This window comes from Mandrillus leucophaeus, unplaced genomic scaffold (assembly GCF_000951045.1).
Source record: "Mandrillus leucophaeus isolate KB7577 unplaced genomic scaffold, Mleu.le_1.0 Scaffold130, whole genome shotgun sequence".
Lineage (NCBI taxonomy): Eukaryota > Metazoa > Chordata > Mammalia > Primates > Cercopithecidae > Mandrillus > Mandrillus leucophaeus.
This window is the reverse complement of record NW_012101255.1, coordinates 2,773,487-2,786,045: the sequence shown is the minus strand read 5'-3', so window position 1 is coordinate 2,786,045 and position 12,559 is coordinate 2,773,487. Positions and strand designations below refer to the sequence as shown.

Sequence of the window (12,559 nt, the reverse complement as noted above, 5' to 3'; positions counted from 1 at the left end):
AGGAACAATACTTTGCATCCTTCAATCCAATCAAGCTGACCCTTGATTGATATTAGCCATCACACTCCCGATCCTTCACCCAAATAAACCTCAACCAAAAAAACCTCAACAAAACAAATGAAAGCACCATCATTCTTAGTTAAATTTCTTCATTTATTATATTTCTTATTGTCTTCATTGTATCTTGCTTTATACCAGAACTGTGACAGAGGGCAATTAGTTTTAGAGCAAGTGAAGAAAGGTAGGAAGGTTGCTTTAATTTTTCCCAAACCTGGCTTGAGGGAAAATTCACACATCCTTCAAGTTTATGAAACAGGCGACGGATCTTTATTAAACTGGCCAGCAGAACAAGGTCATCTCCACTCACGTATCGGAGGACTGGAATCTCCTCAGGGTTTGGTAGCTTTTCAGCAAAGAGAAAGAGAAGGAAACTCAGAGTCCAGCAGTGAAACTGGGGAGGTGGGAGGAGCTGAGTCATGGCACTTATGTGGGGTTGGATTTCCTGATGACGGTCCACTCTAATTCATCCGTAAGCAGGGGCGGTGGTGTTATTCTAATCTGAGTGAGGAAAGAGTTGAAACGCTGTGGAGACTTGAGAGACCAAATGGAATATGGATACCTTCAAAAGCTTATAATTTATTCATGTAGTTTAACCAGAACCTACTGAGGGGATCACAAAGATGCCTCAGACACAGTCCCTTGCCTGGAAAGTGCCCAGTGGGGGAGGTAGGGTGAGTGCTGGTCTGAAGGCTGGGTGCTCACTGGGAAGGCACTGAGAAGAGCAGTTTTCCTCAGAGAGGGTAGGACTGGGAAAAATGAAAATTCCCTTTCCTGCTCCTAAATGTGCCCCAACCTCCAGGAGGCCATTCCAAATTAGCCTCTCCATTACTCTTCTTTGGCCTCTGCTCTCCCTACTCCCTCACAGCTTTTGACGATTCAAGGCGGGTGTTGTCTTCCTGCAGCTGCAGAAACTGAATGGATTTGCCAGGACAGTCTTGCCTGAGGTGTTTTCAGTCTGTACCTTCAAGGCCAGCCTAGGAGGGGCATTTAGCCTCTCTGGGGCAGGTGAAATGCAAGCAGAACTACTACCCTCTGCAAGCTGAGTGACCACTTACCTGCAAAAGATGATACTTACAGTATCATTTCTGTATTTCACTCCTCCTTCCATAGAAAGGAAGAAATGGAGGATGGAGAACGTATGAGATGGACAAACAACAAAGAATAGGTCAGAATCTTTTACCCCAAATATCATACGACGACAGAAAACTTTTTTACAGATTAAGTCAACGATGGCTCTAATAAGAAAGATTTCTTTTTCCCCCCTTTGTTTCCAGCGGGGTTGGAATAAGAACGATTTCATCGGCAGGATAATTTTAAGGAATTCCTGAAAATCAAAAAGCGATGAGACCATGTGTATATAGAGAGAAATGACCACATGAAACCACTAAGCAAAAACACATATACTCTGAGCTCAAACGCAACAGAAATGGGAAGCAGGAGGGGCTCTGAGGTAAACGTTAGGCTGATCAATTGGGAGGTGGGCCCCTCACCTTTTCCTTTATGTTGAGTACTGGTGCCCACGGGCTGAGGCTGGCAGCAGGCACTAGCGCTAGCTTTCTACCCCTTAGCAGCACAAATTGTCTCCACAATTATCTGAAGCAAACTTTAGTAAGCAGAACAGGGAAACAGGAATTCTGAAATCCAAATTGAACGCACGACTGAGAATCACCTAATATTTGACGCGACTAAAGAGAGGCACCAGATTTACCTATCAGCTTATACTCAAGGAAATATACCAACTTATACTCAAGGAAAAAGAATTAGGAGATAGAGAAAGACTTTAGGAAATTTATCCATATTTAAATGGTTAATATTTTCTTAGGGACTTGAGAGAATATTGTTAAGGAAGAAAAACAACTAGAGGATTTGGAAATTAATTTTATGCATATTATAAAAGATACGTTAATTTTAAACTAACCATTGAAATATAGTGTATTAAAAGACTGAGTCTGTTAGCTGGGCATGGTGGTGCATGCCTGTAGTCCTAGCTACTTGGGAGGCTGAGGCAGTATGACGGCTTGAACCCAGAAGTTTGCAGTTATAGTGAGCTATGGTCACACCACTACACTCCAGCTTGGGTGACAGAGCAAAACCCTGTCTCTAAAAACAAACAAACAAAAAACCCACTGAGTCTATTAGGTTGAGGAAAGCAACAAAATCCAACTATATTTGATTTGCAAGAGAACATGTAACTCAAAACTACATGACAAAGGTTGAAAATCAAAGGATGAAAAAATACCAGACAAATGCTAACAAAGAGAAAGTAAGTGTAAGAATTTAACATCAGATGGAACAGCACTTAAGGTAAAGGCCACTAAAAGGGAAATTAGGAATAACATATGTTGATAATATTACTACCTTTATTGTCAAAATAAAAACAAAACTCTCACTAATACACTAGGGCACAAAACGGGAACAGCTGAAGAGCGAACGAGTGAGGAGAAAGAATGAGCCGGCCTGGGCGAAAGGTACAACTCACAAAGAAGAGAGTCAGCGTCTTTAATTTCCTGATCGCAGAGCTTCAAAATATATACAGCAAAAGCTGATTGAAACACTAAGAACAAGAAAGAAATTCACAATCATTTTGGGAAACTTTCATACATTTCTCAGAAGTAAACCCAATGACATAAAAATAAAAGGATAGAGAGGGAGGTGTGACTAGAACAACTAGACATAGAATTTTGTACCAATAAACTATACAACATTTTGGTTAAATATACATGGAACACTTATATAAAAATTATGCAACCAACCACTAAGAAAATATCAATACATTCTAAACAAGAAGAAAAAAACTGCAGGTCATATTTCCTGACCATTTTGAAAGGAACAAAAAAGGGGTAAATCTTTTTATCTATTTGAAAATTCAGTGACTACTGCATTGAAGTCAAAATAGGTATTCTAAATTATTTAGAAGTGAAAGAAAATGACAGCACTATATATTAAAACTTGTGGCAAATGACCAAAGAGGCACTCAGAGTGCTAGGGAGAAGGTGGGGGTAGGTGTGGCTGGTTTTGATAGATTGCTCAGGAAAGGACTTTGTGCGCAGAAACCTGAAGGAAGTGAGGGAACAACCACATGCTAAATGGGGGGGAAAACATTTTAGGTTGAGGGGATAGCAAATGCAAAGACCCTGTGACAGGAACATGCCTGGTATTTTCAAGGAATAGCAAAAAGGCCAGGATGGCTGGAGTAGTGAATGAGATAAGGTAATAGAGAGAGACTATTCGAAGACAGAGGTCCAGATTGTGTACAGTATTGCAAGCCTTTATAGGGCCTTGGGTTTCACTCAAGTAAAATTAGAAGTCCCTGGATAGTTCTGACCAGACTTATGTTTTCAAAGTATCATTCCAAGTATTGTGTTAGAATGAACTTTGGGAAGACCAGAAGCAGGGAGACTTATTAGGAGGCTATTGCAATAATCAAGCAAGAGATGGATCAGGTAAAGAGGCAGACAAGAATGATAGCACTGGAAAATGTGAGAAGTGTGAGATTCTGGAAGTATTTTGGAGGCAGAGTTTACAGATGAGTTGGTATGGGACTGTGAAACAGAGCATTTGGAGTTGTGAAACTACTCCCGAGTTTTTGTCCTGAACAAGTGAAAGAATGTAGTTGCCATTTTCTGAGATGGAGAGGACTGAGGTTGGATCATGTGTTGAAATCAAATTCCGCTGTGTTGAGTTTTTTCTTTTCTTCCTAACAGGGTCTTGCTCTGTCACCCAGGCTGGAGTGCAGTGGCACAATCACAGCTCATACAGCCTTGAACCCCCTGTCCCCCACCCCGCCAACCGTGGGCTCAAGCTGTCCTTTCACCTTAGCCTCCCAAATAGCTGGGACCACAGGCATGCGCCACCATGTCTGGAGAATTTAAAAAACAACTTTCATAGAGATCGGGTCTCATTGTGTTGCCCAAGTTGGTCTCACACTCCTGGGCTCAAGTAATGCTCCCGTCACGGCCTCCTAAAGTGCTGGGATTACAGGCATGAGCCACCATGCCTGGCCTGTGTTAAGTTTTTAATGCCCTCTTAGAAATCCACATGGGTATGTTGAATTGGAATCAGAGACTTGCAAGTCTCGAGTTCATATGAGATTTACCTGAAGATACAAATTAAAGGGCTATCAGCATGCAGATGATATTTAAGGAAGTGAGACTCAATGAGATAATCTGAGGAGTGAGTATAGAGAAAAGACAACCCAAGGACAAGCTCTGGGTTCCTCCAATATTTAGAAAAAGGGGAGATGAAAGTAATCAGGCCAGAAAAATGAGAAGAAACAGCTTGTGAGGTACAAGGAAAATCAAGGAAGAATAGTCTTGGAAGCAAGGGAAGAAATGATTCCAGGAAGAAGAGATCATCAGTGTTTAATGCCACTGAGAAATCATTAAAGTTCATATAAATTTAATATTTATATTAAATTCAATATTCTTCAAAATGTAGACACAAAAAAATCGTCAGTACTTAATAAGTGGGAAACAAAAACAAATAGGAACCCCCTCCAACAATACAATATGTACATCATCTAGATTTTATGTTTTAAAAAAGATGTATAAAATAGGCTGGGTGTGGTGGCTCACGCCTATAATCTCGGCACTTTGGGAGGCCCAGGTGGGCAGATCACCTGAGGTCAGGAGTTCGAGACCAGCTTGGCCAACACGGTGAAACCCCGCCTTCACTAAAAATACAAAATTAGCTGAGTGTGGTGGTGTATGCCTGTAGCCCCAGCTACTCAGGAGACTGAGGCATGAGAATCGCTTGAACCTGGGAGGTGGAGATTGCAGTGAGCCAAGATCATGCCACTGCACTCCAGTCTGGGAAACAGAGCGAGACTCCATCTGAAAAAAAAAAATGTATAAAATAATTTATAAATACATAGTAAGGAGGAAGGGACACACTAAATTTTGGGTGGTAATTACTTTGGGGAAGGGAGTTAGAATAGAAGAAGAAATGAATGGAATTCTCATTTTTTAAAAAAATTATCTTTATTTCTGTATTGTTTAAATCTTTAAATATAAAAATATATTCACAAGTCACTTGTAATTTAAAAAAAAAAAAACCTAAAGGGTGATTGTGAGAACAATGAGAAAAGTAAAAAACTTTAATAATGAACTCTTCCTTTTGCATCAAAATGATTCTTTTTTGATTAGAATTAATTTCTAAGTGGGGACAGGAAGGGAGGTGGGGGAGTGGGGGAAGGAAGTAGGGGGAGAGAGAGGGGAGAAAGAAGTATCTTTATATTTTGGGTAAAAATGTATTTACTATGGATGTAATGTAACAAAAGGAGGCGATACTGAAGATTTCTAACCAAGAAAGAAGTTTGCCTGGAGCCTAAAAACTTGACTGCAGTTTCCAGACTCACTGAAAGTAACTGGAATAGTGCTTAGCACATTGTAGATCCTCGCTCTGTGTTGCCTGAATCTGCAATCTCCCCTTTGTTTGGTGGTCATGAGATATTCCTTCCTGTGTTGAATATTGAGATTCTATTTCCACATACTTAAAAGTTGAAGGCACTTTTGAAGTTTGGAGTTATGTGTTCCTTTAAAAATCAAAGAAGCAGGCCTTGCGCGGTGGCGTGCCTGTAGTCCCAGCTACTTGGGAGGCTGAGACAGGAGTATTGTTTGAACCCGGGAGGTGGACGTTGCAGTGAGCCAAGATCCAACCACTGCACTCCAGCCTGGCAACAGAGAAAGACTGTATCTCAAAAAAAAAAAAAAAGAAAAAAAAAAATCCATGAAATGGGTCTGGCATGGTGGCTCATGCCTGTAATCCCTGCACTTTCAGAGGTTGAGGCAGGCGGATTACCTGAGGTCAGGAGTTCGAGATCAGCCTGGCCAACATGGTGAAACCCCCGTCTCTACTAAAAATACAAAAATTAGTCAGGCATGGTGGCAGGCGCCTGTAGTCCCAGCTACTCAGGAGGCTGAGGCAGAAAGAATTGCTTGAATCCAGGAGGCGGGGGTTGCAGTGAGCCGAGATCGCGCCACTGCACTCCAGCCTGGAAGACAGAGTGAGGCTCCATCTCAAAAAAAAAAAAAAAAGAAAAAAAGAAAAAGAAAAAAAAGAAATCAGTGGAACAAAGGTCCTTGAAGTTTAAGGGACCTGTTCGAAGTCACACACTATATGTGTTATTTATGTATATAGCTATACATCCATCTCTATTTGTATCCATCTCTACATCTACATTATTTTATTTAGTGCTAAGTATCACCCTTAGTACTTTGCATTCTCATCAAATCTTCACAGCAATCTGTAAGGTCAGAATCATGATTCCATTTTATGGATAAGGAACTGAAGTTCAAGTTCACTCAGTCAAGTGGCAGAGCTAACGTTTGAAACTACAGAGAATCTGCAACCTGAATTCCATGTTCTTAACCATCATGCATTATTGCCGGTCACTGAGAATGTACTCAGGGCTGTGCCCTGGGAGAGGCACTGGAGTTACAGAAGTCAATCAGATAGAGATTCTTCCTCTCAGGAGATTGCCATCCAGTAGGAAAGGCAGCACTGTTCAGCAAGCACGGGGATGGAGGTAAGTACACAGAAAACCCATAGAAGGATGTGGTTGAGGCTGACTGGGTGAAGGACTTGGAGGTCTGGGAAGTGTCTCCAAGGAAACGGGGCTTATGATTGGTCTTGAACGTGATTCAAACTCAGGTCTCCTGACGCAGCCCAAGGCTTTCTACCATGGCAGGGAGAAAAACAAACACAACATGAAATCTTTAAACAAAACCCTCAAAGCAGCACTACTCAGGCACAGAGCAAACATGCAATAAGTGTTACTTGGATCTGAGTCTGAACTTAAAGGAGTTTCAGAATAAGAAACAATAAAGCTGCCTCAATTCCATATGAAGCTTTCACTACATGTTTTTCCATTGAATTCCAAAATCCTAGTGGACAGTAGATCATGCACTAGTGTAATCTATCAGTAATAATACTAACAAAAGTTATTTTACTCTTATTATTATTCTAAATGCTTTAAACTGTTTTTTAAAATGTACCTACCTTCACTTTGGTTCCAACACTGATTCTTGCCTGTTGACCCATTGCTAGAAAAGTTATAGAAATCTTGTCTTGTTCTAAGATGCGGACTCCAATATAACGGTTCAAAGCCAGAAAGACAGGTTTAAATGAAGCAAAGGGTGATGAAGTGATGGAATTTGACCAATTCCAAGCCCTTATTCTGTTGCCGGCTTGATCTGAATATTGACCTCCCAATATATTGATGTATACCCTGGGCAGGAAGGAAATGTAAAAATCATAAACAGCAACACTGTAATAAAATACTGGAATTATCCCTGTTACTTGCTAGCCAAAGGGACTAACAGTTTATGCCAGCAATTAGCATGAGTGGTGGAAACTTCAGGTCATCTTAGGAGTGATAATACTATGACTAAATTCTACACTTGAAGTACTGTATCCCATTTGAGTTCATACTGATAAACTAAAATGGGCCCAAAGGATCAACCTGGGATGAAGGAGTCTGGAAGGATGAAGAGGGAGCACGGAAGGTTTAGTCTGGAGAAAATAAGATACAGAAGAGTAGATTAATCCTGAAAGAGGAGGAAAGACCAATGCTTAGATTTTCACCACACCAAAATAAAGACCTGTGGCTATAAATTCTGGGGAAGACTGTGTCGACCTCAGTACAAGAGAGCTGTTTTCTGGCAATGCCCAGTGAGGAGCTAGGAGTCCTCCCACGAGTCCTGCCATCATGGCTGAGTGTGGCGGCAGAGGCTCAGGGAACAGCTCTGTGATCACTGCAGTGGAGAAGAGGTCTGTGACAGAGCAAAGGTGGACACCTTAGACCCACTAGGCGACCCTATCTCTTCAGACCATGAATGCCTTACATTTTACAACATCACTTTTAGCCCCTCACCATCTGAGATCTGGCAGTACTAATCGCTGTGCCATTCTATTCAGTTATCTCCTTCTCATACCCTCTTACCATCCCCACCTTGAGGAGAGAGAACAGATACAGTTCTGGGTACTCAGAAAGTTGGCTTAATTTGAGAATGAATTATTTTTTTAAAACTAGATGACTTGGCCATGGGGACCCCTAGCTAACATCTCGTGTCCCCATTATTGATCAGTGGTAGTAATCTAATAACAAAAGCACAAATGAGAAACCGAGGTGATTATCTTATTGTGTCTGGGAAGGGAAGATTTAGTTTTATCTTGAAATCTGGGTGAAAATAATTATCTAGCTAAAATTTTCAGGATAAGTTAGTCCCTTGTTTATTTAGTAAGCATTCTTTGAGTCTACACTATGTACAGATATGCTGCTATGTAGTAGCAAAGATTCAGGATGTGCCCTGAAGGAATGTCAGTCCGGTAAGGGAAATGGACTTACTACACAAGAGGCAGAGATAGGGCTATGAGAGTATCAAGGAGCCATCTCAGGGTGCCTGAGAGTTCAGTTCACGGGGCAATGGCTTCATAAAACCAATCTGGAAGAACCTATGGGTTTCCAGTCTAGAAACCAACGAATATTGGTGACAATATCAATTACCATCAGAGGTAACATAGAATTGCTATAGAATCCTGAAAGATACATAGAAATTTTCCAATATACATGGTGGTAATGAATTGACTACTGCTGTAGACAAAAACCACAAATAGCTCGGTATCCTAACTTTCTCAAGACTAGCAGTATAAACTTCGCCAATTATTGGCAGAAGTTCCTGAGATGAGATTGTTATACCTGTATATAACTTAAAGGAAAAGACCTGTTTCTGAAAAGTTCAAAAAGTTTAAACTGTTTTGAAGTTAGAACCCAAATTTCACTTTGTCAGGCTAAATGAAATCATATGAAGTCACATAATTATACATAGTAGGTTAAATTGGGACCAGGATCTTCATTGCTCTGGATATTTTGTCTGTATGTTATTGTTCTTGCTTGTGGCTATAGGACACTTACTAGTTAGGAATATATCTCAAACAATAACAACATAGTGTATCAACTGTCTATTGACAAGTTGTTTACACAGATGAAGCAGAATGGCATAGGCTCTAGAGACTGCCTCAGTTAACATCCCACATCTTTAGAGTTACCATATCATTTATCAAGTTTTTTTCTATGTTGTAATTGTATAGTTCATATATTCTTACTACATATAGAAATAATACGATGAGCTTTATTTTTATAGTTGCTTGGGATTTTTCCACTGAGAAGCATATGGAATGGTGTAAACCAAAAATGACCCTGAGTTGAACATTACCATCTAAAGACCACTAACTTAAATAAATCTTCTTAAACCCATTCTTATCATTTAAAAAGAAAAACCAAAATTTCCCAGAACGAAAGCCACAAAATGGCAGCAGCAGGAACCTAGAAGCTTACCAGACATTTCCATTGGGATGATAGCAGGAACTTCTGCCAGAGGAATCCAGCACTGCCAGGATAGCAGGGTTAGTGGGCATATCTTCTTGGACTATACAAGTGAAACCATTTACCTTGTTGGGCACTCGAATGATGGCTAGGTTTCCAGATGGATAGCTGAGATCAGATAAGGTCATATAAATTGTTCTAATGCTCCTTGACTATTCTGGGAACAAATTCAATTTATGAGAGCACTCTGAAATGATAAAGCATTCTGAAAATGGGAGGTACTATATTAATACAGAAAATGTTATGCTTTTTATGTGGATCAGAATATACTGATGGGATGCAAGAATCCTCAACAAAAAACTTGCAAATGAACTGTCACAATATAAAAAGGATTATGCACCATGATGAAGTAGGGTTTACCCCAGATATGCAAGGTTGGTTTAACATCTGAAAATAACTTAATATACCATTTTAATAGAATAAAGAGCAAAAAACACATGGTCATCTCAATGACACAGAAAAAGCATTTGACAAATTTCAACCCTCTTAATAATAAGAAAACTCAATGGATTTCAAATGGAAATGAATATCCTCAACCTGATAAAGAGTATCTACAAAAAGCCCACAGCTGGGCTGGGCATGGTGGCTCATGCCTGTAATTCCAGCACCTAGGGAGGCCAAGGCAGGAGGATTGTTGAAGCCCAGGAGTTTGAGACCAGCCTGGGCAATATAGTAAGATCCTGTCTCTACAAAACAATTTTTTTTTCATCTTTAGAATTTTTATTTTTTTTAATTAAAAAAACCCCACAATTAAAACCATACTTAATGGTGAAAGACTTAGTGCTTTCTTTGTAAGATCAGAAACTAAACAAAAATGTCTACTGTTACTACTTCTATTCAACATTGCACTATAAATAGATGTTCTGGCCGGACGCGGTGGCTCACGCCTGTAATCCCAGCACTTTGGGAGGATGAGGAGGGTAGATCACGAGGTCAGGAGATTGAGATCATCCTGGTCAACACGGTGAAACCCCATCTCTATCAAAATTACAAAATTAGCCAGGCATGGTGGTGTGTGCCTATAGTCCCAGCTATTCCGGAGGCTGAGGCAGGAGAATTGCTTGAACCTGGGAGGTGGAGGTTGCAGTAAGCCAAGATTGTGCCACTGCACTCCAGCCTGGGCGAGAGAGCAAGACTCCATCTCAAAAAAAAAAAAAAAAAGATGTTCTAGCCATGGAAGTTTGGGGGAAAAAAAAGGAAATGAAAAGTATCCAGATTGGAAAGGGAAGTAAAACTGTACCTATTAGCAGATGACACGTTCTTGTATATAGAAAATCCTAAGGAATTCATAAGATAATGTATTAAAACCAGTAAATGAGTTCAGCAGGGTTGTAAGCTACAAGATCAATATACAAAAACAAATTGTATTTCTATACACTAGCAGTGGATACTCTAAAAATGAGATTAAGAAAGCAGTTCTATTTTCAATAGCATCAAAAGTAATAAAATATACTGAAGATAATTCACTAACTGTTAATACTCATTTCCATATCCAGGCTGATTAGAAGTCCAGAAATAAACACAAGATTGATTCTAAATCATTTTGCAGATCAGTCACAGCCTTCAAGAAAGCTAAGAGGAATAAAGTCAGGGCATTAAATGATTAATAATAAAAGTTTGAAAGCCCTATATTTTTATATGATTTTTATATGGTTTTTATACAGACACAGCCTGTAGTCCCAGCTGCTTGGGAGACTGAGGTGGGAGGGTCACTTGAGCCCAGGAGTTTGAGGCCAGCCTAGGCAACATAGCAGGGCTCTGTCTCTAAAAACTTTAAAAAAATTTTTAGGCCAGGTAAGTTATTTAAAATTTATTGATGTAATTAAAACAAAACCTACACACTCTCATAGGGTCTAAGGAACTAAAACTTCATTATGCTTCCTATGCTGTGAAAGTCATTTTTCTGGCTTATTATTGGGGTTTAATTAAACACTTCGGGAACGATAACTAAAAATGACTTTCTTCTACAAGGGGAGGCTCTCAGTTCATGAAAAGGCCGCCTCATTTTTTTGCTTTTTGTTTTTACTTTCCTCAGATATTATGAGGATCTGAACAGCTCAGAAAGTGTAAATATTAAATGAATGACCTGGCCATCAGGCAGAAAGTCCAAGCGATCAATAACTTGGTGTTCTATGAAATAGATACTGAATTTTGGTATTAAAAATTTTCTGCTGCTCATGGGTGTGTAAACTAGTATACATTTTCTGGGATGGAGGGATGGCAAAAATCTATCAAAGCTTTAAAATGTCCAAATTATTCATCTAGAATTTCTACCCCTATATGTTTGTTTGTTTATATATTTATTTATTTATTTATTTAATGTTTTGAGATAGGGTCTTGCTCTGTTGCCCAGGTTGGAGTGCAGTGGCACGATCACAGCTCACTGCAGCCTCAACCTCTCTGGCTCAGACAATCCTCCCACCTCAACCTTCCAGGTAGCTGGAACTACAGGTGCACACCATGACACCTGGCTCATTTTTGTATTGTTTTTGTAGACACAGGCTTTCCCATGTTGCCCAGGCTGATCTCAAACTGCTGAGCTCAAGCGATCTGTCCACTGTGGCCTCTCAAAGGGCTGGGATTATAGGCATGGTTCACCATGCCCAGCCTCAACCCCTAGGTATATAATTCAAGAAAGTAAGTGGTGACTATGCCACAAAGTATGCACAAAGCTGTTTATTTAGCTGTTGTGTATAATAGCAAAAATTGTGAAACCACCTTTGTTCAGTAATAGCGGATAGGTTAAATGAATTATAGTACATCTATATAATAAAGTACTATTTGGTTATAAAATGGTATTGCTACCTGTTTTTTGGGGGAAAACGGTGTTGTATCTTTATATTTATTGCATTATCATATATTTATAACATTATTGTATAATTTCATTATGTAAAGGAGTCAGTTAGAAAATATGAATAAACAGTTAAAGAATCAATTTATATATATACATGCTCATAGATAGAGAAAATATTTTTAAAAACCCCATGGGCCAGGTGTGGTGGCTCACGCCTGTAATCCCAGCACTTTTGGAGGCCGAGGCGAGCAGATCACCTGAAGTCAAGAGTTCAAGACCAGCCTGGGGAACATAGTGAAACCCTGTCTCTACTAAAAATA

The 12,559-nt window shown here is 39.7% G+C and overlaps 1 protein-coding gene across 1 annotated transcript in view; it reads right to left on the bottom strand.

The window, feature by feature from the left end:
- Positions 1-132: 132 nt before the first annotated feature.
- The window catches only part of ERICH6 (glutamate-rich 6), a 45,796-nt gene continuing 33,369 nt past the window's right edge, over positions 133-12,559 (bottom strand). Inside the window, exons 12-14 of the mRNA XM_011972760.1 lie at positions 9,398-9,553; positions 7,060-7,288; positions 133-403 (exon numbers count right to left, since the gene is read on the bottom strand). Of these exons, the coding sequence (XP_011828150.1) occupies positions 140-403; positions 7,060-7,288; positions 9,398-9,553 (649 nt within the window). The 3' untranslated portion in view covers positions 133-139. The remainder of the gene's footprint in view (positions 404-7,059; positions 7,289-9,397; positions 9,554-12,559) is intronic.